This window comes from Sturnira hondurensis, unplaced genomic scaffold (assembly GCF_014824575.4).
Source record: "Sturnira hondurensis isolate 20B ecotype Veracruz unplaced genomic scaffold, ASM1482457v3 Scaffold0016462, whole genome shotgun sequence".
Lineage (NCBI taxonomy): Eukaryota > Metazoa > Chordata > Mammalia > Chiroptera > Phyllostomidae > Sturnira > Sturnira hondurensis.
In genome coordinates, this window is record NW_028089093.1 from 988247 (window position 1) to 1016008 (window position 27762).

General features: G+C 37.9%; 1 protein-coding gene and 1 pseudogene across 1 annotated transcript in view; one reads left to right on the plus strand and one right to left on the minus strand.

Annotated features, from left to right (window-relative positions):
• Window positions 1-17397, minus strand: part of AKAP9 (A-kinase anchoring protein 9) — a 181130-nt gene extending 163733 nt beyond the window's left edge. The window contains exon 1 of the mRNA XM_037066078.1: window positions 17144-17397. Within this exon, the coding sequence (XP_036921973.1) occupies window positions 17144-17191 (48 nt within the window). The 5' untranslated portion in view covers window positions 17192-17397. The remainder of the gene's footprint in view (window positions 1-17143) is intronic.
• On the plus strand, window positions 8791-8900 carry LOC119001001 (uncharacterized; annotated as a pseudogene).
• Window positions 17398-27762: the final 10365 nt, after the last annotated feature.

Sequence of the window (27762 nt, forward strand, 5' to 3'; positions counted from 1 at the left end):
GTGAGAAGTCCAAGATTAGGGTGCCCACAGATTTGGTGTCTGGTAAGAGACCACTTTCTAGTTCACAGATGGCCATCTTTGAGGGCTCTGCCCTCATGACCTAATCACCTCCCAAATGTTCCCCCTCCTAACCATCACCTTGGGGGGTAGGATTCCACATATGTATTTTGGGGTGGGGGACACAAACATGCAGACCACAGCACTTCCCTCATTACCCTGTACAACCAGTTACCAAGGCTTCTCGATCTTACCTACTGAACACTGACCATGGGTATCAGAGCCAGTGCAGAGCTGTAATTAGGAACACATGTCAGGCAGACTAGGTCTGAATCCTCGCTCTGCCTCTATGACTTTGCGTAAATCACATAACTTCTCCGTTTTCCCAGCTATAAAGTAAGGATAGCAACAGTATCCACAGCTCTTGGAATAGTTATAAAGATAAAATGAGATAATACATGTAAAACCCTTGGCATAATGCTTAGCATTAGAAAGTGCTAAAAAAATTGGCAGCTACTATTATCAGATTCATACTCTTCTTTCTTTCACTACCAACCTTCTCATTGTCCAAGTGAGAGAAAATGATGTAGGAACAGAGTGGGATAAATCAAGAAATATTTGGAAGGTAAAATCAGCAGAATGTGCTGATTAGCTGGATCTGAAAGGCAAAAGAGGGTGAGTTAGGGAAACCAAATAGAAGGGAGGTAATGTGACCCTGATTTTATTGAGCAGTGGTATTAGAATGGGAAGAAAAGCTAAGTAAGAGACAAATTTTGAACTGAAAGAAAATCACAGATTAAGTTATAAATATGCAGGATATAGGAAAATAAGTACAGAATAATTCAAAGGAATTAATTTTTCAACTGAATGCTTTCTGAATAAGTATTAAAATCCCAAGCCTCAAAAACATCATGGCACATAAGATATAAAAGTAAAAGCTAGAACATTAAAAAAATTTTAAATCCAAATACTGCAGAATAAAAGACTGTATATAGTCTTCCGTCATAAGATTTAAACTACAAGACCTATTAAAATTACTATCATATTTTATACTTTGAATTTTCAAAAACATAATTTTTCCTCAACTAAAAAATTCCAAATTACTTTTTCTTTTTCTCAAACTGCATTGTAAAAACTGCTCTTGGGCCCTGGCTGGTGTAGCTCAATGGACTGAGCACAGGCCTGTGAAGCAAAGGGTCGGTGGTTCGATTCCTAGTCAGGGCACATGCCTGGGCTGTGGGCCAGGTCCCCAGTGGGGGACACATGAGATGCAGCCACACGTTGATGTTTCTCTCCCACTCTTTCTCCTTCCCTTCCCCTCTCTCTAAAAATAAATTTAAAAAATATTTTTAAAAATTGATATTGGTTAAAGTGGAAAAGTAAGAGTTCTCTTGTTGAAGGGAATTCACTGAGTAGAAATGCTTAGGCATGTATTTACATTACAAAGGTACTTTATGCACATTAAAAATTTGGCACATACTATAAAAGATTTTTAGTATGGCACATACATAAAATATTTCCAATACTTTTAAGTTGTCTATGAATAGAAAATACCAGTAGCTTCTGTAACTGTCAACTAAAACCTATTCTTTTATATATAAACTCCCAGCAGGTATTTGTTAGTGCAGTTTCTACACATTTTCTTCTAGCTTGCCCTTTAGAGCACCTATTTATTTTACTTAAGAAATCAACAAGTACATACTGAGGGCACAGACCGCAAGTGTTGTGGTAATTAAGTGAGATCGCTGCCCCACGCCTATCACATTGCCTGCATCTCCTGCACACACTTTCATATAGTACACATCTAGTTCTTGATAGATACGGATACTAATATTTCTAGTTGGTATCTGTCCCTATCTCTCCTGGGGAAACAATAAGGCATCATTAACTGAAATAAAAGTGAGACCTTTGAGGAATTGAATACAGCCTAAACATAGAGCCCACAATAAAGGACCCTTACTAACAAGGAATTTTGCAGTGTGTTCAATATCAAGAAATAGAAAAAAAATTCTCAACTTTATACCCTGTTACTTTTTCAGTAATCTATAACCAGGGAACCTATTTAATCAATGCAATTTATAATTCAAATCTTTACAAATTAGGATTTTAAATAATCAAGTTTGGTTCTTACTAGTCAAAATAATAATTTGGGGGGCATTAAGCATTGATCTATAAAAGGAGGGGCTTTCAAAAATGATCTCTTAAAAGGAAAAGTTTGACTTGGAGAGAAACTTTCAGACCACATAAAAATCTTATTTAGTAAGAAACCAGAATAAAAATCATAACTCTGATGGCAGCTGAAAACAAACACTACACTGTTTATGAACAAAGAGGATAAAGGAATTTTTCATGGTATAAAAGAACTAAATAAACAGGGCAAAACTACCTCTGAAACAATGATGTTTTCGATTAGGGTTAAATACATATGCAAATCAGCCAAAGCATTATGTAGCATACCTAGACAAGCACAAAGTATCTTTAATTATATTTTGGTGAGCACTCCCACAAAACACCAGAAGGGGAAATACTATGACAACAACAACAAAAAAATGTCTTACGCTAATGAACTATCTTTATAGACCTACAATGTTCACAGATGAAAATGACAGGCCTTTTTGCTACCGAAGAGACTAGGCTATTTTTCCCCACAGTGAAAATGGACTCAGCCAAAAACCCAACAGGTGCCCCTTGGACCAACTGCATGAACTTGTAAAACAGCTGGCTGTGGAATGGAATGACTCACTGGCCCACACAGGAATCAAACTTTAGCATCATGCTCTAATCAACTCAATTCAAAGGAAGCAACAGTTTAGATTTGGGCAGAGCCCAAAAGGCTTAAAAAAACCTAAATGGAAGATAATCCGACTGGAAATGTATATTTCTCATATCTGCCCCTCTCTCATGCCTGCCTGAGCACCAGTTCTTACTCTTCCTCTGTATATAGAAATATATATAGCATAAATGTAATAAATAATTAAAAATATATAAAATTTGGTAACAACCCAGTTAAAAAATGGGCAAAGAACCTGAATAGACATTTCTCCAAAGACAGACAAAGGGCCAACAAGTATACACGAAAATATGTTTGACATCTTAGTCACTACAAAATTACAAATAAAAATCACAATGAAATACTACCTCCTACTAGAATGGCCATAATAAAAAAACAAAAAAACAACAAATGTTGGTAAAGATATGGAGAAACTGGAATCCTTACACAGAGCTGATGGAAATGTAAAATGGTAAGTCACTACGAAGAAAATAGTTTGGTGGTTCCTCAATAAACACAGAATTCCCATGCGTTCCAGCAATTCTACTCCTAAGTATATACACAAGAGAAATAAAAACAGGTACTCAAATACTTATATACAAATATTCACAGCAGCACTATTCAAAATAGCCAAAAGGTGGAAATAACTCAAATGCCCATCGATGGATAGATAGACAAAATGTAGTATATACAGACAATGGAATATTATTCAGACATAAAAGGGAATATAAAGTACTGATATATACAAAAATATGGATGGATGGTCTTGAAAACATTACACAAAGTGAAAAAAATCCACATACTAAAGGTCAAATATTATATGATTCCATTTAATTGAAGTATCTAGAATAGATAAACCCATAGAAACAGAAGAGAGATTAGTGGTGGCTAGGGAGAGGAGGGATGAAGAGTAGATGCTTATGGGTACAGGGTTTTATTCTGGGATGACAAGTGTTCTGGCATAGAAATGGTGACTGCACAATATTGTATATATACTAAATGCCACTGAATTGTTCACTTTGAGATAATTTTTGTTATGTGAATTTCACCTCAATTTAAAAAAATACTTACACATTATCTAGCACCAAAAGAACACAAAAACCTCTCAAACATTTTCTCTATCGTTCAAAACACCTGTTGAGATTCGTGTCCTGGGAGATTATCCCCACAGACAGTAAGGCACAGACAATTCGTGATCACCAAAATATATGCTTGCTAAGTAGAAGTCCATAGCTGCAGTTGTAGGCGTGCAAAAATGTCAGCTGAACAAATGTGCAAACAAGTATCTCCCAAGTCCTGGTGACAGACAGCAGCATTATGAACACACACACACAATGCAGAGCTATATTTATAAATAAACTTTATAGCATTCTGAAGCTTAAACTTTAGATTTTGAAGAGATGCTAACCAATGAAAGATGCCTAATTTCAATTTTAGTAAAATCTTACTGAGAAATAGTTTTCCTTATCAGTGAATATTTAACAATTCATCACAAGAATTTTTTTCTAGCTTCCATATTAGAGTAGAAGAAATTCAATCACACTGCAATAATCAGTAGTCTAGAACAGATATTTTGCCATCATAGTTTAGCTCTTATTACAAAAATTTTATATACAAAATTGTCTTAGTTTGAAAACATTTTACCCCAATTTTGTCATATTCCAGTCACTTGGACATAGCCACTCTTTTCACCTCCTCTTTCCCATGTCCTTATTTAAGTTTGAGTTTCACTGACAGGACACCAGAGACCTCCTTGCTAAGTCTCTCTTCACTGGATCTTATGACTCTTTTACCCAATCACTTCCCTGTCCCAGTTGCTGCCACTGCTTGGATTTGCCTTAGAAATCTTTCTTCAGTACTATACAGTTCAAGAAGGCTGTCCTTCCCATTCATTCTACCATATTATCTCTCTTAAAGCTTATAATCTAAAAGTCATGTTTTTTCCCCCAACAAAGCCTAAAGGTTATGAATTAGTTTTTCAGCCACAGACAATGCATCACTGTTACAATAAATGCTGATGAGGTATCAAACTACTGTATCTACTTTGAAAGCTAGGTCAGCTTTGTCATGTGTAAGAGTAAAATAAACTGGAAACTTTAAAAGAACTGGGTGGTGGAGTAGTGTATCTAAATATGCAAAAAACAATTTTAAATCAAAACTAACTTTGCCTATCAGTAATTAAAAAGTCCTCCTATTAATAACCAAACATTGTATTTTTCAGACTATAAAATGCACTTTTTCCCACCCACCCCCCCCCCCAAATTTGGGAGGAATAATGGTTGTTAATGCTGCTGTTGAGTTTTGTTTACATTTACATTGGTGAAATATTTTGTTATTTATGTATTTAAGTATTTTACCACATTTTTTGCTTCAAAGTTTTTTTAACTTTCCTCCTCTAAAACCTAGGTGCATCTTATGGTCCGGAAAATATGGTATATAGCTCACAAAGAGCACTTTTCTTTTTGCATAAAATCGGCACTATTTTCAAACTGAAAATGCTCCTTAAACACACAGAAAAAATTATAGTTACTATTTTCTGAATGTAATAGGCAAAAATTTTAATAGCTATTCATTAAATAATGCCAAATATATAAATTCTGAATAGCTGATGCAAAACTTTGGTTTTACTGAATTCTGCTATATTAGAATATTAAAAGTATAGAATAAATAGAATGTTAAAAATTGTACTTCCTGTACAGGAGTAATAATTTTATTCTAAATACACACTGTCCTATAACTTTATTTACTAATATTACAATACTTTAATGTAACATAGTAAATAATTTTACTTGGAAAAAAAATGAAATCATTTAAAGTGGAGTTAGAATAGTTTGGTTCAACAGAAAGACAACCTATGTTATGCTGTCCTTGCCAGCACATTGTAAATGGAGTGAAAATATTTACTTAACAATGCAGTGATGTCTCACACCTCCATAGCTAAGGTTCTTGCAACATCAACACTGAGGAAGTAGCTGAGGACCTAAGAGCAAACTAAAAAACCAACAAGTAACAGAAAAAATGAACTGTCTATAACAGTTGTATTTTTACTAGAAAAAGTATATGAGGTATATGTATTTTTACTAAAAAAAGTCTATAAAGTCCATTCACCAGGTTCTACTGGCCCTTGATTTTTACAAACCATTTTATCTAACTCAGTAAGTGGGTTTTAGTTACAGGAAACATAAAACAGCAAGTTAAGGTCAGAGGCAGATGAGAAGGAACAAGGGAAGATGAGAACAAGGGAAGATGAGCATGTCCATGGCAATGAGAACTGACAACAAAAAAAACTGGTAAAAACTACAAAAACAGAAAGATCTATAAATGTCTAAAAGTACAGAATCCCAACTACATGAGAAAGGACAAACAAAAAAAAACCAGAATTATCTTCTGGAGGGTAGGCCCCTCATAGTACAGGCTTCCTCTGTTATGTGAGTGTTCTAAGAACCCATCTATCTGTACCAGTGTACCAGATGGTGTTGTTGTGAGAGGCTGCGTTCAGTTTCAGTGGATTTTTTCTGAAGATTCTTTCAAGATGTTTGCCCATTTCATGATGAGTGAGTACGAGCGCACCTGCCCACAATGCATTGTGTGTTCAGCTGCTTTTGACCAAAAACAGCATGACCCCAGTGTTTCACTCTCCCTATTCACCCAATCTCACCCAACCTTTTCTGTTTCCCTGGATGAAAAAAAAAAAAAACCTGGGAAACCTTTAGCCAATGCGGAAGAGGTGAAACAAAAAATAGCAGAAGCACTAAAAGGCATCAAAATCAACGAGTTCAAAAACTGTCTTGAGCAGTGGAAAAAACATCTCAATAGGTACACTGCATCAAGTGGAGAGTTCTTCGAAGGTGACTGAAGTGTTACACATTTAAGAAAAAAACACAATTTTTTATCAATAAATTCCAGGTTTTGGGGGACCCCCCTTGTATAATACAAGCATCAGTGGAATAAGAATTACAGTATCAGGACTACACTAAGTGAAGGCCTTATTCTGTGCCTTATTTTCTTGTTCTGTATAACATGTTCTTCAACATGCTACATCTGATAAGCTGTTCTTTAAAAATGGCATTTAAACATATTTTTACTAACAATAAAAGAAATACATTGACAAGAATTTGGAAAAGCTAAAAGTGAACAGAAAATTAAAAATGCCTATAACCCACCTACCAAAGATAACCATCATTTACAGGTTGGTGGATTTTTGTTCCAGGTGTCTTCATATATAAATATGTATATACCAGGTCTGTCCAGAAAAAGTCCAGCTATTGTGCATATAAAGAGAAAAGTTTATTCGACATTGATGTAACCTGGCAGCCAAGGAGAGTGGACTGGAATGCCCATGTACAAACAATGATGACTTTACTAGTCAGTGGGGGCAGTAGATGCCAATGAATGAGTACATGTACTGGTGTGGCCTCGCATTCAAAATGACTGAGTTAAGCAATAAACCTGCATCAAATTTTGCATTAAACTTGAACATGCTTCCATAGAAACTATTTGGATGACTCAGAAGGCCACAGCTATGGGCAACTGGTGATTGGCAACTTTATTGCAACATGCCAGTTCATACATCACATCTCATGCAGTTTTGGGGGGAAATATCAAATCACCAAGGTGACCCTCTTTTGCCCAGATTTGGCACCTAGTGACTTCTGGCTTTTTCCAAAACTAAAATCACCTGTGAAAGAGAAGCAATTTCAAGACTGTTGATGAGATTCAGGAAAATACAATGGAGCTAATGATGGTGGTTGGGATAACTGTGTGAGGAGGTCCCAAGGTGCCTACTTTGAAAGAGACTGAGGCATCACTGACCTATGTACAATGTTTCTTGTATCTTGTATCTTCTTTAGTAAATCTCTATTTTTTAAAATGTTACATGGCTGGATACCTTTTGGACAGACCTCATATACTTTTTTAGTAACATTTTTATTAACCTCACATTATTTGTGAACATTTTCCCAACTCAGAAACTCTCTGTAGAATTACTTTAATGAGTAATATACCAAAACATATTCTCCCATCATTGTAGATTTTGGTTGGCATAAAACTTTTTATAAAGCATACTATATTGTATACATGACAAGTCATTTTTCAAAAATGATCATTTATAAGGTCTAGACATGGAAAGAAAGTTTTCCAGTGAACAGCTTATCAAACACCCCCCAAAATTTAAATTTATGGTTTGTAAAACTGAGTTATCAAATATAATATTTAAGTCCAATGAACAAACAAGACATTTAGAAAACCAAGTATCTAAATAAGTCTGGAAATGATCATTTTAAGTGATTTCTGATGCCAGCAGTAAGAGACTTTCAATTAACAGAAGTCTGGATTGCTGATATTAAATTACGACATGTTAATAAAGTAGTATCCATTAACAACACATAGTCATTCTGCTTATTCATTCATTAAGCAAATACTAATTTGAGTATCTACTATTTGACAGGTACAATGCTAGGCTGCATTACTATCAATATTAAGAGACTTCTTGGTTAAAACCTTAAAAGTAATGTTGTAGCACTGAATACATTTTAACAAGTGAAAAAAATTCACCCAAATCCTACTATAACTCCTCCACTCACTGTGTTTATTACCCAGTGTCTCCCTCTCCCACTGCACTGTGAGCAGCATGAGAACAAAGACCGTCACCACCTCTGTATTTCCTCTGCAGAACAGAAGCTCCTCATAAGTTTGCTGAATGACTACATTTCCAACCCAAATTTCTGAAGTCCTAACCTAACAGTACATGTTTATAGGAATGAAATAATATATATATCCTACGTTTGATGATGTTTTACTTTCCATGTTCCTATCAGTCTTCATAATCTTAATGTTGCATAATATCCTATCACAATTACATAATATAACTTAGAAAACAATTATCCTAATACTCTTTAAAGGTTGGTCCCAGTGTTTCTATATGATATAGTTAATGCCTACAAGTCTCACAGATTTACTTCTTATTAAAAAAATTGGGCTCAACTCTAGAGGAAAATAGTCTTCTACAATAAAATTAAATGTTAATCACTTCTCAGTCTTTTGGCTAAGATCTAGGGTAGTATATGTTCTTATCAGTTTAATACCTGATATGTCTTCTACCCAAGGACAATACATTAAATGATGAAGATCATGTGCATGCAGAAGAAAAAGGAACACTGTATACATGAAATGTTCTTTTTCATAAACCTGTAACCACATGCACACACACACACACACACACATACACACAAAGCAAAACTGAGAGACACCGATTAAAAAAGAGGAAACAGAGGGAAGAAGTATGGAATGCCACCAAACAAAAATGACAGAAACACAAAGGAAAAGAACCAATGGAGGCACAAAAAACAAAAGATAAAATGGCTATAGAAATCCTCATACATACATCAATAATTACCCTAAATGTAAAAGGGCTGAATTCACCAATAAAGGGGCAAAGAGTAGCAGATTGGATTAAAAACAAAACCCAACCATACACTGCCCTCAGGAGACACGTCTAAGCTGCAAAGACAAAGTTTGACTCAAACTGAAGGACTGGAAAATGATTCTCCAAACAAATAACATTCACAGAAAAGCAGGTGTAGCTATAGTTGTATCAGACAAAATAGATTTCAAGATAATGAAGGTAACAAGAGACAAAGATGGACATTTTATAATGATAAAGGGGACACTACAAGAAGACATAATACTTCTTAATATATATGCACCCAATCAGGGAACACCAAAACATATAAAGCAACTACTAACAAAACTAAAGAGAGAAACTGACAAAAACACAATCATGGTTGGGGACCTTACCATCCCACTGACACCTCCACACAGATCATCCAAACAGAAAAGCAATAAAGAATATCAGCCTTAAATGGCACATTAGACCAAATGGACATAACTCACACATACAAGGCCTTTCATCCCAGAACATCTGATTATACATTCTCCTCCAGTGCACTTGGAACATTCTCAAGGATGGACCATATGGTGGTTCACCAAACTAGCCTCAACAAATGTAAAATAAAAATCACACCAAGCATATTCTCTGACCACAATGCTTTGAAATTAGAAATCAACTGCAAAAGGAAGTAAAGAAACCCAAATATGTGAAGATTAAACGACATACTACTAAAGAATGACTGGGTCAAAGAATAAATAATAGGTGAGATCAAAAGATATAGAGACAAATGGGAATGGCAGTACGACATAGCAAAACTTCTGGGATGCAGCAAAAACAGAAATAAGAGGGATGTTTATATCATTACAAGCCTAACAAAATCCCAAGTAAACAACCTAACATTACATCTTAAAGAACTAGAAAAAGAAGAATGAAAGCAACCCAAAGTCAACAGAAAGAAATAATAAAAATTAGAGCAGAATTGAACGCAACAGAGAACAAAAAGAGTATACAAAAAATAATACAACAAACAGCTGGAGCCTTGAAAAGATTAATAAAATTGACAAACCCCTGGCTACACTCACTAAGGAAAAAGGGAAAAGTCTCATATAAACACAATCAGAAATGAAAGAGAAGTTACCACAAACATCACAGATATACAACGGATCATACAAAAATACTATGAAAGACTTTATGCCACCAAATTCAATAACCTAGAAGAAATGGCTGAGTTCTTAGAAATATATATAACCTTCCTAGACTGAATCATGAAGAACTGGAAAATCTAAATAGACTGATCAACAGTGAGAAAAGTGAAACAATCATCAAAAACCTCCCCAAAATAAAAGTCCAGGCTTCACTAGTGAATTCTACCAAACAAAGAACATGGGATACCTGCGCTCCTCAAACTCTTCCAAAAAACTGAAGAGGAGGAAACACTTCCTAACACATTTTATGAGGCCAACATAACCCCGGTACCAAAACCTGGCAAGGATAACATTAAAAAAACAAAACAAATAAAAAATAACTACCAATATCTCTTGTGAACACAGATGCAGAAATCCTAAACAAAATACAGTCAAATCTCAGTACTCGTCAGCTTCAGAACTCATCAAACCCTGTACTTGCATTATGACGAGGAAAAAAGTTTCAGCACTCGATGCTTGCTTGTCACTCATTGGCACTTTCCAGAACCTGTATGAGGCACCACGCTACCCCACAAGAAAAAATGCTTCATCCTTCAGTACTCATCAGTTCCATGAGTTCCAGAACAAATTAATGATGAGTACTAAGTAAGGTACCACTATATTAGCAAATCAAATACAGTAATATAGTAAGAAAATGACACACTGTGATCAAGTGGAGTTCATTACAGGAGCACAAGGATGGTTCAACATACACAAATTGATCAATGTAGTACTCCACATTAACAAAGGATAAAAATTTTGATGTTATCAATAGAGAAAAAGCATTTGATAAGATACATCAATTTATCACCAAAACACTCGATAAAATAGGATAGAAGGAAAGTACTTCAACATAATAAAGGCCATATATGACAAACCCTCAGCCTCACATTCAATGGTGAAAGACTGAAAGCTCTTCCTCTAAAATCAGGAACAAGACAAGGATGCCAACTCTCACCATTCACACAACATAGTTCTGGAAGTCCTGGCCAGAGCAATCAGGCAAAAGAAATAAATAAAAGGCATCCAAATTGGGAAGAAAGTCGTAAAAGTGTCATTATTTGTAGATGACATGATTCTGTATATCGTAAACCCTAAAAACACCACTAAAAACTATTATAAACAATAAACAAGTACAGTAAAGTTGCAGAATACAAAATCAATGTATAGAAAAGCACTGGTTTCCTTTATAGCTAATAAAACTTTATTAAAAGAAACTAGAAAAAAACAATTTCTTTTGCAATTGCACCAGAAAGGATTAAAATGCCTAGGGTAGAAACTATATACTGAAAACTATAAAGCATTATTAAAAGATTGAAAAAGACATAATAAAACTGAAAGATATTCCATCTGTGTTCATGGATTGGAAGAACCAACATAGTCAAAACGCCCACATTACCCAAAGCAATATACAGATTTAATGTAATCACCATCAAAATCCCAATGTCATTTTTTAAAGAAATAAAACAAAAAAATCATCCAATTTGCATGGAACTACAAAAGACCTCAAATAATGAAAGCAATCCTAAGGAAAAAGAACAAAGTCAGAGGTATCACATTACCTGACTTCAAATTATACTACAGAGCTACAGTAATCACACAGCAGGGTATTATTGGCAGATGAACAGACACATGAACCAATGGAACAGAATTTAGAGCTCAGAAATAAAACCACATGTATATGGGCAAATACTTTTTTAAAAAGGAGCCAAAAGCACACAATAGAGTAAACAAAGCCTCTTCAATAAATGGTGCTGGGAAAATAGGAAAGCCACATGCAAATGAATGAAACTAGACTATGGTTTGTTCCCATGTACAAAAATTAATCCAAAATGGATCAAAGACCTAAATATAAGCTCTGAAACAATAAACTACACTGAAAGAAATCAGCACTAACCTTATCAACCTTCGATATAGAGAACATTTTACATATTTGATCCCAGAGGCAAGGGAAGTAAAAAAAAAATAAATGAATGGGACTATAGCAAACTAAAAAGTTTCTGCACAGGGAAAGAAACTACCAACAACAAAAAAAGGCAACCAACTGAATTGGGGATGATATTTGCAAACAACAGCTCTGATAAGGGGTTAATATTCAAATTATAAAGAACTCATACAGCTCAACACAAAACAAACAATACAATTAAAAATCAGGCAAAGAATCTGCTGAGTAGACACTTCTCCCCAAAAGATAAACAAATAGCCAACAGATATATAAAAAGATGTTCAACTTCACTAGCTATCAAAACTACAATGAGGACTTCTGGCCAAGATGGAGGCATAGGTGGAAACACTGTGCCTCCTCACAAAACCAAGTTTAAAGACAATAAAGTTTTAGTAACAAAAATGCAACCAAAACACAGAAAATTGAATTGTATGGAAGTCCGACAACAACAACCAGCCAGACCAGTAAGAGGGGCGGAGTCAGCGGCTGGCAAAGTGGTGGAACGGGAAAAGGTGGCCGGACAACTCAGGCACACAGGCGGTGGTTGGTGGATCCCCACTGTGGGGTGGCAACAGGCAGACCCAGTGAGGGTGCAAGGTGGCTGGCTGACCTTGGTCACACATTCACACTCAGATAAGCCAGGCAAAGGAGTGAGCAGTGGGGCAGACCTCGCAAACTAGGGCCCCAGCGATGGGAGTTAAAGCCTAAAAGCACTGACTGGAAAAACTTTCGGAGTCTAGGTGCTGGGAGAGGCTCCCAGGCTCACGGAGGGTTCACTGGAGAGACCCACAGGGTCCTGGAGGGTGCACAAGCCCACACACCCAGGAACCAGCACCAGAACCAGCCCAGTTTGCTTGCGAGAAGCAGCAGAGGGGACCAAAATCCAAGAGAGAGCAGAACAGACACCACTGCCCCTCTCTGACCCCGCCCCCACAACAGCGTCACAACCCAGCAACTGGGTCCCCCCACCCTGGTGAATACCTAAGGCTCTGCCCCTCACACATAACAGGTGCAAACAGATCGAAATATTATGGCTCAAGAAGAACAGCTCAAAGCCCCAGAGCCAATACTTCTAAGTGACCAAGAGATAGCCAACCTACCAGATGCACAGTTCAAAACACTGGTGACCAGGATGCTCACAGAACTGGATAATTTTAGTCACAAATTAGAGGAACAAATGAAGGCTACGCTTAGTGAAATAAAGGGAAATGCACAGGAAACCAATAGTGATGGAAAGGAAACTGGGACTCAAATCAATGGAGTGGACCAGAAGGAAGAAAAAAATGACCAAACAGAAAAGAATGAAGAAACAAGAATTTTAAAAAATGAGGAGAGGCTTAGGAACCTCCAGGACACTTTAAATGCTCCAACATCCAAATTATAGGGGTACCAGAACAGGAAGAGGAAGAGCAACAAGTGGAAAGGTATTTGAACAAATAATAAAGGAGAATTTCCCCAGTCTGGCAAAGGAAATAGACTTCCAGGAAATCCAGGAAGTTCAGAGAGTCCCAAAGTAGTTGGATCCGAGAAGGAACACACCAAGGCACATCATAATTACATTAGCCAAGATTAAAATGAAAAAGAGAATCCTAAAAGCAGCAAGAGATAAGGGGACAGTCACCTATAAAGGAGTTCCCATCAGACTGTCAGCAGATTTCTCAAAAGAGACCTTACAGGCAAGAAGGGTCTGGAAAGAAGTATTCCAAGTCATGAAAGGCAAGGACCTGCATCCAAGATTGCTCTATCGGGCAAAGCTTTCATTTAGAATGGAAGGGCAGATAAAGTGCTTCTCAGATAAGATCAAGTTCAAGGAGTTCATCATCACCAAGCCCTTATTATATGAAATGTTAAAGGGACTTATCTAAGGAAAAGAAGATAAAAAATATGAACAGTGAAAGGACAACAAACTCACAGTTATTAACAATCACACCTAAAACAAAAGCAAACTAAGAGGACAGCTAGATCAGGAGCAGAACCATAGAAAGGGAGATCACATGGAGGGTTAGCAACAGGGGAGTGGGAGGAGGAGAAGGGGGGAGAAGGTACAGAGAATAAGTAGCATAAACGGTAGGTAGAAAATAGACAGGGGGTAGGGCAAGAATAGTATGGGAAATATAGAATCTAAAGAACTTGAGACAGGTGGACATGAACTAAGGGGGGATAGTGGGGGAGGGGTGTGCAGGGTGGAGGGGAATGAAGGGAGAATGGGACAACTGTAATGGCATAATCAATAAGATATATTTTAAAAAAACTATAATGAGATACCACCTCACACCTGTAAGAATGGCTAATATCAACAAGATAAGTAATAACTAGTGTTGGAGAGAGAGGCTGTGAAGAAAAGGGAATTCTTATTCACTGCTCATGGGCCGTACACTGGTAGAGCTGCCATGGAAAAGTCTGGTGATTCCTCAAAAAATTAAGAATAGAGTTACCATATGACCCAGCAATCCTTGTCCTGAGTATCTCCCCAAGAAACTCAAAAACAGCGGGCCTGCGAACCAGAGTATCGAGGTTCGATTCCCAGTCAGGGCACATGCCTGGGTTGCAGGCCAGGTCCCAGCAGGGGGACGCGTGAGAGGCAACCATACATTGATATTTTTCTCCCTCTCTCCTTCCCTTCCCCTCTGAAGATAAATTAATAAAATCTTTAAAAAAAAAAGAAACTCAAAAACATTTATTTTCAAAGATATATGCGCCCCTATGTTCACTGCCACGTTATTCATAGTGGCCAACACATGAAGACAACCAAAGTGTCCTTTGATAGAGGGGTGGATAAAGAAGATGTGGTAAATAAATATAAATGTATATTTATATTTATATCTATAACTGTATATTTATATGTATGTATATTACATACATACATGCACACAAATACATACAAAGGAACACTACTCAATCATAAGAAAAGAAATATTGCCATTTGTGACAACATGGATGGACCTTTGGAATATCACACTAAGCGGAATAAGTCAGTCAGAAAGCTAAGAACCACATGATTTCACTCACATGTGGGACAAAAAACTGAAACTCACAGACCCAGAAAAGCATGGTGGTTACCAGAAGGAAGAGGGTTGGGGGGTAGTAAAGGGCAGATGGGGGCAGATATATGATGACAGAAGATGATGTGACTTTGGGTGGTGGGCACACAGTGTAATACAACAGATGATGCATCACAGAAGTGTACACTTGAACCTCTACAATTTTGTTAACCAATGTCACTCCAATAAATTTCATTTTTTAGAAAGTGATGTTAAAGGTTTTTACCCCAGTCAGAATTTGAAAGACAAAGAATACACATATACACAAAGAAACTCTTAGAATTCCTTTTTTGCCAAATCAAAACAATTTAAATAAATCCTCTATTATAAAATGTGTTGTCTAAAGTATATTTTGTGGGACTGCTTCATACATGTTTAGAAAAGACTCCTGGGAGCAATGAGTAAAAAATTCTGAGGTAACAAACAATGACTAATTAGAACTTCCATGCTCTTTGAAGAGGTGCACAATTTACCTACACTTCTTTGGATCCATACCACTTGCTCAGATCCTAGGGCTGCAGAAATGTAAGCAACACTGGGCTTCTGAAGATGTCCTGTTTCCCCTTTCCCTCCATTTATAGATCCAAAGTAATATAATCCATTTTGTAATATACAAGCACTTAAGCTTTGACCTTTGAAGGGGCTTGTGGGAAAGCCAACTATATTTTAGGAATATGAAGCTGGTTTATATACACGTTCACTTAAGAATGTTGTGTTGAGCATCTGCTACTACATCTCTGCAGAATGGCCCTTCAATGATTACTGAAATCACAGACCACTTCTTTGTTTCTTTGTTTACTTGGCAGAGGTGAAAAAAGAGGAATAGGGAAAAAACAATTAACTAGATTACAATTTAATTGTGGTCCAAGTATGATTGCTAACAATCATCTCTAGTAAGATGCTTAGAATATGATCTATAAAAGGTAATTTTATTATGGGGCAGAAGGGAGCCTTTGAACCCAGCCAAAAGATATGCTCAAGTAGGTAATTTTTTTTTTGAAAAAAATGCTATTGCCAATTAATTTATATTGTCTATGTCAAATTTTTCATGAAGCCCGGTGAAAACCTGTGTATAATTTTGTATTGTTTGCTTTACAGTAGTATTTAAATACACACATAAGGACTCACCGAGACGTATACTAATTCAGTTATTTAAAACAGTAATTCCATAGGTGTTGCCTAAAATATGGAACCTTTCCTTCCCAGAAGTTCCATTCACAGACTGCATTAACATTCCACACAACACAAAAGCGCATGCCATGACAAAGACCTCCAAACACAAACATACAAAGCCATGCTTCTAAAAATGCCCTTAGCGCAAAGTTCCCAGCTGGCACTTGTGGCACCCTCGAGCACTGATGAGGCAGCTGTCACAGACCAATCACACACCCAAGAATGCCAGTATGCCACCTAAGAATGCCGAGATCCTGATCAGTACAAATCCCTCACAGAAGAAAAGCCTCAAATCCCCACCCTGAAAAGCACAATGACTGCACTACCCAGAAAACTCCCCCTAAAAGTAAAAGGTTGGAGATTTAGAAGCAATTATAGCAACACAGTAAAAGAACGGCTTTATTTGGGGATTCGCGAAAAAGAAGCCACACCACCCAATCATCACGGAAGTATCTGCTGGCTAGTTAAGACTAGGATTTTTCAAAAGGAAAAAGAAGTGAGGCTGGCGAGCGGGCAATGCAGACCCTGCAGCACTTAGTCCCAGGAAGCGCACGGGGGCTGCCGAGATCTCCGCTTCCCGGGCCCGTTCCCACCCCTTCCCAGCCACAGACTCCCACTGCGGGCCCCGAAGCCTTCGGTTCTTACCTTCGCTTTGCCGAACTCCAGCTTCTTCTGTCTCTCCTCGTCCTCCATGGCCTCTGCGGAGAAAGCTGGGGGAAGACAGAGGGAGAGTCGGGGTAGGAAAGGAAGGTCGGTTGAGTGAAAGGTGGGACCCTAAGCTCCGCCACCCAGGAAGCAGGGCGGGCCGGTACACCCCACTCCTCGAGTGGAACCAGACTCCGAGTTCAGTGGCTGACCGTCCTCGGCCGCAGGGGCAGAGCCGTCACCGCCGCCGCCATCTTCGTCTCCACGTAAACACACGGCGAGGCCGGAGGGGAGGGGCACGTCGGTCCGCGCAGCCGCGTGGAGACCCGCCGCGCCAGGCAGGTGCGCCCGCCACGCCGTTATTGACCGCGCGCTTTCCGCCCCCATCAGCCCCACCCGCCGTCCCGGAGGCCACCACTACCCGGTCTTGGACCCCGGCTCCCACTGGCGAAAATCTGGTGGAGGGGAGCCACCTTCCCCAAGGACGGATGCTGCCCAGGTGTTGGTCTGGCTGAGAAGGTGGAGGAGAGGGGGTGTGTCAGGGGCGCTTGTCCTACCCGCACCTATCGTCCAAGGGACTCTGGTAGCTCTTAAGACATTGAGATTTTTCGAGTTACAGAAATAACAGATGTCTAACGGTGACATTGGTGAATATTAAAAAGCCCAAAGGATAAGATCTGGGGGAGTTAAGAAGGGACCCAAGGGACGTCAGGTTTCCCTAGATTGACTTCTCGGCTGGAAGAATTAGAAGAGTAGCCAGTAGTTCTCATCACTTTATTAGCTGAAAGTCCTCCCTCTTCCCGCCCTGTCCCCACCATCACCGGTTCATCCTTCAAGGCCCACCTCACACGCCGCCCCAAAGAGCTTTTCTGATCTCTTTGTTTCCTCCATCACAACTGCAAGGAACGTCATAACTTATTCCCTCCCACTCCTTGGAGGTTTCCCTTAGCAACGGTGCCCTGGAAGGACCCTAGGCTATGGAACCTGGGGTGGGGACAAAGCCAGTATACCCTAACTTTCTAGCTTGAATTGCATTGAACAGGTTACTTATCCTCCCTGAGTTCACGTAGAACTTTTGGAAGAGTTGTTAATATATATGACTTAATATATGTGACTCCTTTGATATATTAAAATGTTTTCAACTAGGGTCAGTTTTCTTCTGTTTCCATTAGATACTCTGCATGGTGTTTTCATAAGTCTGTGCACTTTTTAGGTTACCTCCCACTCCCAGCTTCTTGAGCTCAGAGACTGTTTTCCTCACCTTGGCGTTATTAAAATGACTAGCACAGTGCTTTGCATCCAGTAAACACTTGTTGGATTGAATTGAACCATTTTAATAAAATAAACAATTACTCTACTTTTTTATCTGTTCCCTCAGTACCACCTTTTTTCTCTCCACCCATTTACCTGAGACAGTAAAATGTGTAGCTCAAGTGGGGTAAACCACACATTTTACTCTCTCAGATTGATGATGTTTCCCCTTGTTTAGTGTTAGGTTGGACGGAAACATTACCAGGTGTGAACTAAAATAAACTATGAATTCAGTCATAGGAAGGATGTTAAGTGAAAATTGGGTTTAAAAAAGAAAAAGGAAAAGGCCAAGGATCTTAAGTCTACTATAAATCAAAGACTAGTTTTAAGTAACCCTGATTTAGAAATGCTTAAATTTGAAAACGATTTTTTGTTCTCAAACTTCATAATGCATACATAATTGTGCAGCTTGTAACACCCAAGTATACCAGGTTGTACTGTTATCTTAATTCAAGTTGGGAGTCAGGTGAGATTAGACATTTTATCAAGAATAAAAAACTGAGATAATTAAAGGGAAAGTGATTTATTCTATCACCAATCAAGCTTAGAATAAAATTAGGGCTAGAACCAAGTGTTCTAATAGCACAGTGATTTAAATACTGTCTGGATTGAGGAATTATGTTTGTAGATTGTGATTGCCTAGGAGGAGGATATCCTAGAACATCTGGCAAGATATTCTAGTTTGTTAATAGATGCTGTTTTAACTAAGAAAATCAGGTATTTGTTTCAGTAAGTGCTAAAAATGTTCAAGAATCTTCTAAAGCAGTAATTTTCAACTGTGTGCTGCAAGAATTTTTAAAACATGCGATACCTGACTATTTATTTAGTCAGTTGCACTGACCTCTTTTCCCTTAGGTTGTCAAATTAAAAAATGATGGCAGCCAACACAAAAATAGCCGTCTGGTGTTAAATGCCCTGTCTTGAACCATAAACGTATAGATCATAATGGAACTGCATGTTATTGGTCACATCACATAATAAGTTTGCATCTGATTGCTTAATTCTTGGTACGAGAAATTCTTATATATGAGTAGGCAAAGCAAAGTATATTCTTGTGTTTTTTAAGGCATCTGATTTTTCAAAAAGTCACTTTGGAGCAAAAAGGGAAGGTAATTACTATTATTATTTTTTGTAAATCAATCAAAATTATACTTATTTTCTGTCAGATTTGGTAAAATGTATATATTTTGGTGTCCTGAAGAATTTTAGTAGTTGATGTGGGCCGTGAGATGAACGACGGTGGTGGCTCTGTATGGAGCACACCCCTACCTTTCTCCACCCTCTTCTCCCAGTAGCGTTTTCTTGCCTGTCTCTCTCCTAACTTCCAAGGGCCCTTCTTTGCCTCTGTAATTTGTTTCCTGAGCCCATTTCTCCCTTGGCTTACTTCTACCTCTATGACTTTCTAAATAAACTTTCTTTTAAAAAAAAGTTGAAAATCGCTGTTCTAAAGCAACAAATTTATGTCACTGTTTCCTTTCACTAAGACCAGCCAATCATACACATGCCTACCATTTACACTGAACTGTTCCTACCATCACTTGCCATGCAAACCGCCTGAAACTGTGCTCAAGATCTTCCCCCCAGTAGCAACACTTCCAAACTTCTGTTTCAGTTAGGGACTTTCTTCCAGTCTCCTCAACTTCAAATCTCGGAGACTGTATTCTTCTCTATATCATCCGTCCTATCTGTTACGCATGTGTCCTTTCTTCCCCAGAGCGTCGCAACTCCTTCCCCACTTTCTCTGGTCTATGGCCAACATAGTAGACTGGGCTCTCGTGATTTCATATTATGAAAATATTTGAAGACTCCAAGCTGAAATGTCAGCTACAATCCTCCCCATTACATTCTAGTCCTCATAACTCTTTTCAGATTATCTTTCTAAGATTCCGTTTTCACTTAAGTCATCCCATTATAAGATGGCTTACTTCTGCCCATAAGATGAATGTCAAATTCCTAAATCCGTTTTTCGAGGCCTCCCGTAATTTGCCTGTGTTATTCTATAGTTCTAACTCAATCCTCCTGCCCTAACCAACTCCCCGTTCTAGTCAGGCAGGTGCTCACTGAACTCCCCTATGCATTGACTGCTGAATCACATTTTACACAATTCCGTAAATCCATACACAATGTCATCTTCACAAGACATATTGATGGAATATACAATTAAGCTTCTTTTGCAAATGTGACTACTGCGCTTTGTCATTGGGGTTAAACTAAAGAAAAAGGAGTCATTAAATGCTAACCAAAAATGATTATTTTTACTTAGTAGCATACAAATTAGAGGTGAGAGGTATATAGATTAAAAAATAGGAAGAAGCGTAATGGTGTGTCATCCACATTTTACAGAATAAGAAACCGAAGACTTGAGAGGTTGAGTGACATGCCCAAGTTTCCATGGTTGGGGAGCAGAAGTCCTACCTAGTTAAAGTCCGAGATCCCCGGTCTCAGTCGTACTCCATTTTGCTAGGATGGTTACCCAAACAAAATGAACACTTGAATAAATACAGGGTGGGGCAAATGTAGGTTTATAGTTGTTCATGTGGAAAATAATATAGTAATAAAAGTATAAGAATAGACTCTGTTTTGCATACTCACAACTGTGAACTTACTTTTGTCCTATTCTATACATGTTTACAGAATATATTTAAAAATTTAGGATATGTTTTGGTTAAAGGTTTGGGTTTCAAATGATTATCCATGACTTACGATGCTCCTACTTGTTTAGAATGGCCTACTGAACCTATTAAAGGGTTAAATCTAAGGTGTTTCTATTACAAAGGTGGAATTATAAACCTGTAATCCAAGACATTGCAATTGATTATTGAATGCAATCTATACTAATTTTAGATCTTCAAGGATTTTTATACCTCTAAACAGTCATAGAATATAAACTAAATGAGTTTCGAAAGAGTTATATAATGTACTTTTTAGAGTCAAATACATTTCATCTAAATATGCGAAGAAATTTCAAATAATTTATCTTCCAGGGCCTCTTCAGTTTCAGCCATGAGTCTGTGAAATGTTAAATACTGGCTACCCTTATAATGCCCTTTTTAGGAAAACTGCCTTGAGTTTCAATCATTTGTTCTGGATTTGAGTGAAACCAGTCTTATTTATGCTGGGCTACAAAAGTTTGGACCTCTGAAAAGACTGGACAAAAGGAGGCTGACCTGTGAGTTAATGAGACAAAACATTCTCACCAACTTCAGCACTTCGTTTTGAATGGTGATGTATGGACCTAATTACATCTTCTCCCTCTTGGAAAGTAAGATGCCTTGTGAACTAAGAATTTAGGCATGATTCCAATTTTCCATGAGACCTGCCCTGCTGTACTTCCCAGGCTTGGACGTACCCAGAGTAATTCTAGGACTCAGAAGATAAGTCCTGGGCTAACTTGTATCCCGTCATGTCCTTGTATAAACATCACTGCCATAGGTGATCTGAGTATAAATTTTCCTTGCATCTCTCAGGAGCCTAAAAAATAGCTCTTAAGGAAACTATGACTTTTTAAAATTGAGCAAAATAAGCCCTGCCCAGCGTGGCTCAGTTGGTTTGAGCATTGTCCCATAACCAAATGTTGCTGGTTCAATTCCTGGCCAGGGCACATACCTGGGTTGCAGGTTTGATCCCCAGTTTGGGTGCACATTGGAGGTAACCAATCTATGCTTCTCTCTCACATCCATGTTTCTCCCTCTCCTTCTCCTTTTTCCCTTCCTCTCTCTCTAAAAGCAGTGGGAAAATGTCCTTGGGTGAGGGTAAAAAAAGTGAGCAAAATAATGTAATGTATTTGAATTTTTTCTATATCCCTAGAATTAATGTACATTTTCACACTAATTTTCATCCCCCACCCTTCACCCAAGAAACCAGGACTAGAGCTCACCGTTGTGAACTTCTGTAAAGTAATTCTGAATGTGTTTATATGCCCTGTGTGTGCTGTGTGGAGCAGTCTATTCATCGTTACTAGAGAGTCTCTTGGAATAAAGTTACCAGTCAGTAGTCATCAGGAACTTTTTAAAAATTAAATGACTGAAGTATCGTTTGGAACTCTGTAGCACTGATTTACTGAAAGCTAACTAAAAGTTTGAAAACACTTCCTGTGTTAGAAGGAATTGAACCCAACATCTATATTGACAAATAAACTGACACATGACATATTACTGCTTTTTGAAGAAAAAAATACCCTAAGTTACTAGCTTAAAATATACAATCTCAATGTCTACAGATATAATTATGATTTAGAATTATAAAGCTTGCTGATTTTCCTTTACAAGAGTGATTTTAACTTTTATCTTTAAATACTTCTATAGTATCGCTAAATAACTTGATATTTTGTTAACGTCCAGATTATATTTGTTGATTTCTTGATTTTATGCCTTCTACTACAGTGGTTCTCAAACTTAAGGTGAGTATGAATTACATGGAGTGTTTATTAGAAATGTAAATTTCCTAGGTCACAGGTCTGAGCTGGACCTAAGGGACACAGGAATACTGCACATTTAACAAGCAGCCTGTGTGAGGGTGATGCAGATGGTCAGAAGACAAAGCTAGTATTACAGACTGAGTGCCTGAGTCTGCTCTTCAGTAGTTTTCCGCATCCCAGTATATGGGATGTTCTTCAGGCCAGTAATCTTGCAGTCACCCTTGTCTCTTCTCTTTCTCTCATAACACACATTCAGTCCAGTAGTAAAGTATGTTAAAATATATCCATAATCCTGTTTCTTGTTCTGCTTCCACAAGTACCACTCTAGACCAAGCCATCATTCCTCACCCTGATATTTACTAAGGTCATAAATGGTCTCTCTGCTTCTAACGTTGCCTCCTCATAGTATATTCTTTACACAGTAGCCAGAGTTTGTAATCCTTAGAAAATATAAATCACATCATGTTGTTTTTCTACCCTTTAATGGTATTCCATATCATTCAGAGTAAAACCTCAGATCCTCATAACACCGACTAAATCTGGTCTTTGATGTCATCTGCATCTCTGCCTTACTCGTCAGACTTAGCCACAGGGGCCTACTTGGTCTTTGTTCAAAAAAGGCACGTATGTACTTGACTCAGTGTCTTTGCACTTAATATCCCCACTGTCTGAAATGTTCTTCTCTAGATAGCCAGACAGCTCACTTTCTAATGCCCTCTGCATAATTATCATCTTATCAGAGAAGGCTGTTCCTGAACATCCTATAAAAGTGCCCTCCTCTCGACTTGAGCTGTGTGGCTCAGTTGGTTGGGTGTCATCCCCCAAATCAAAGGGTCACTGGTTCCATTCCCAGTGGGAGCACATGCCTGGGTTGCAGGTTAGACCCCTGGTCAGGGAGTGTATGAGAGGCAACCACCTGATTCTTTCTTGCATCAGGGTTCTCTCACTTTCTCCCTCCCTTCCCCTCTTTCTAAAAAGAAATAAAAAATATTTTTTAAAAAGGTGTCCTTCTCTCACATTTATCTCCATTCACTTTCTCTGTTAGCACTTTCTTTTTTATTGTTTATTCTATTACAGTTGTCCCAGTTTTTTCCCTTTTGCCCCCCTCCCCCCAGCCCACCCCTCTCACCCACAGTCAATCCTCTCTCCATTGTCCACGTCCACAGGTCATTCATATGTGTTCTTTAACTACTCCCTTCCCATCCTTCCACCATTTTCCACCTCCCTCCTTCCCTCCTACAGCTACCAGTCTGTTCCATGTTTCCGTGTCTCTGGTTCTATTTTTTTCATTAGTTTATTTTGTTCATTGGATTCCAGTTATAAGTGAGGTCATACATATTTGTCTTTTGCTGACTGGCTTATTTCACTTAGCATGATAGTCTCCAGTTCCCTCCATGCTGTTGGGAAATGTAGGCCTCCATTCTTTCTGCTGTGTAATATTCCACTGTGTAAATGTACCACAGTTTTTTAATCCACTCCTCTACTGATGGGCACTTGGGTTGTTTCTAACACTTGGCTATTATAAATTGTGCTGCTATGAACATAGAGGTGTGTAAGTTCTTTTGAATTGGTGTTTCAGGGTTCTTAGGGTATATTGCCAGGAGTGGAATCACTGGGTCATAAGGCAGTTCCATTTTTAACGTTTTGAGGAAATTCTCCACAGTGGTTGCACCAGTCTGTATTCCTATCAACAATATACTAGGGTTCTCTTTTCTCCACAATCTTACCAGCACTTAATGTTTGCTGATTTATTAATGAAAGCCATTCTGACAGATCTGAGGTGACGTCTAATTGTGGTTTTAATTTGCATCTCTCTGATGGCTAGTGATGTTGAGATTTTTTTCATTTGTCTATGGGCCCTTTCTATGTCCTCCTTGGGAAGTGTATATTCAGGTCCTTTGCCCAATTTTTAATTGGATTGTTTGTCTTCCTGGTGTTGAGTTGTATGAGTTCTTTATATATTTTGGAAATGAAACCCTTGTCCGATGTATCATTGGCAAATATGTTTTCCCATACATTTGGTTCCCTTTTCATTTTGATGATGGTTTTTTTAGGCATGCAGAGGCTTTTTAGTATAATACAGTCCCATTTGTTTATTTTTTTCTTGATTTCCCTTGCTTTAGAAACTATATTGGCAAAAATATTGCTACATGGGATATCTGAAATTTTACTGCCTGTTTACCACTAGGACTTCTGTGGTAGTATGGCTTATATTTAAGTCCTTTATCCTTTTGAGTTTATTCTAATGTATGATGTAAGTAGTTGGTCTAATTTCTTTGCTACCACTTTCTAACACTTGTACTAGTTGGATGTTGTACCTACTCCATTCCTTGCCTGGCTTCATTTTTTTCACAACACTTGTAGCTACCTGCCTTCATTTGTTTATTTTATGTCTCTCCTGGTCTCATGCCAGAAGTACCCCTAAAACAGTGACTTTGTTTAATTTGTCCATTGCAGTGTGTTCCAAAAGTCTGGCATATGAGAGGTGCTCAATAAATATTTATTTCAAGGACAAATAAATATTCGATTACTGTTTTTTGCTTTAATATTTACTTAAATATTAACTAAACCTTTCTGTGGTAACACTACCCATTACTCTTTGATAGTTCCCCAAATCAATTAAGATTCTATGTTAATGATGGTAAATGAACTGTTATTTGTTCCTTCCCCCTCATTCTTGAGAAGTGCAGTTGTACAGGACTTTCCATAGTGACTGGAGAAATATTTGTATCTACACTAATATGGTAGCTACTAGCCACATGTGATTACTTCACACTTCAAATGTAGCTAGTGCAACTGAGGGATTGAATTTTTAATTTAATTTTTATTTTAATATCTGGGTGTAGTGGCTATTATATTGGACAGTACACTCTTGAAGAATATAATTTTTAGTATTCTAATTACACATTTCATAATTTCACTTTTTAAAAAATATTTTACTTATTTATCTTTAGAGGAGAAGGGAAGGAGAGAGGGAGAGAAATATCAATGTATGGTTGCCTCCGGTGTGTCCCCTGCCGGGAACTGGCCTGCAACCCAGGCATGTGCCCTGACTGGGAATCGAACCACGATCATGTGGTTCACAGGCCCAAATCCACTGAGCTACACCAGCCAGGGCTATAATTTCACATTTTTTATTTATATAATTTATAATAACAAGAGTATTTTCCTAATTGTGAAGCAAGTAGTTTTACATTACTATTTACAATTTTTCACTGTTTTCTTTCCAATTTAAACTTACATTTATTTGGAATATGTTGTATATATTTTAAAGGGTAATGTATAAGATAACCAGAAGTTATTATTAAAAGGAATGAAATGTAACTGTCATCATAAAATTTAAAACTGGGAAATTCATTTTAGTGGATGTTGTTTGGCTGCTCAAAAGCCATTCCCAACCTGCTTCTCCTTTGTAACCTCCCATGGTAAAAGCCGGAAACTCAAATACTTCCCTATCCTCCCTCGCAGCAAGGAGTGGCCAGGTGACCCAGGAGACACAAGTGGACATTTCCTAGGAAAGCTTTGGTATCCTGGCATAAAAGGAACAGCCAACAGAATATACTCAGCGATAAAATGTCCAATCTCTTAGTACACACATAAAACATGGGAGAATCTCAAAAGTGTATATTGAATGAAACAATCCAAACATATATATTGTGTGGTTTCATTTTTATGAAATTCAAGAAGACAAATTAAGCTTTACTGATAGAAATCAGAATGATAGCTGCCGCTGGGGTGGGTGAGGTGACTGGCTCGAAAGGAGCACAAGGAAACTTTTAGGGGTGCTGGAAATATTCTATGTGTTGATTTATGGGGTGACCACATTAGTGTATATATTCACCAACATACATTGATTGGTATGTTTAAGATATTTTCATTTTCCTGCATGTAAGTTATACCACGACAACAAAGACAAAGAAAAATCACCAGAGGTGGCTCATGTTCCCTTCAGCCATCACCTTCCGTCTTGGACCTGATTCCTGGAGCTGCCACAGTCAATCTGTCTGTGAAGAAAGACCAAGAGAATTGCAGAGACCCTGACTCTAACAGTGCTGAGCCGCTGATCCACTGCAATACTTGCTCACCTCCAGAATATCAGAAAAAGAAGCCATTTTTGTTCAGCTGCCATGGTTGGTTTAATTAAAAAGTTAAAACTATATTTTACTTGGGCTTTTGAATGAACTTAGTGATGTAATGATTTCATATTATGTGATTTGTTCATATTCCACATCTCAGCCAACTGAACTCTATAATGGCCCCAAATGGTTTATCTCATAGAAGCACTGACATGCAAAAATAGGCATAGCAAGGAAACTACCTCATTATTTTTTTAAAGATTTTATTTATTTATCTTTAAAGGGGAAGGAGAGAAATACCAATGTATGGTTGCCTCTCGTGAGTCCCCTGCTGGGGACTGGCCTGCAACCCAGGCATGTGCCCTGACTGGGAATCGAACCATGATTGTGTGGTTCATAGGCTCATACTCAATCCACTGAGCTACACCAGCCAGGGCAAAACTACCTCATTATTAATTAAATATTAGTAATGATGAACTATAATGTACACATATAACTTAAACATTGGTTATTAAAGTAAATAAAGAGCAAGATGTTATATAATATTCTTTTGTTTTAGAATTTCAGTCCCTAAAAGGGAATAACACTACATTTAAAACAGGAAGAAATTATGAAGCCTGAAAAAGTTCAAATCGCCTAGTGTAAAAATAATTTTGACAGCTAATGCTTGTTGAGCATCTCCCAAGTACCTATCAGTCATGTACTAAATGAGCTAGGCACATTATCTCAACATAATTCTAAAAACTCTGAGAAATGCATTACCTTCAGTTTGGTATGGGGAGATTGAGCTGAGAGAGGTCAAGCACTTTTCCAAA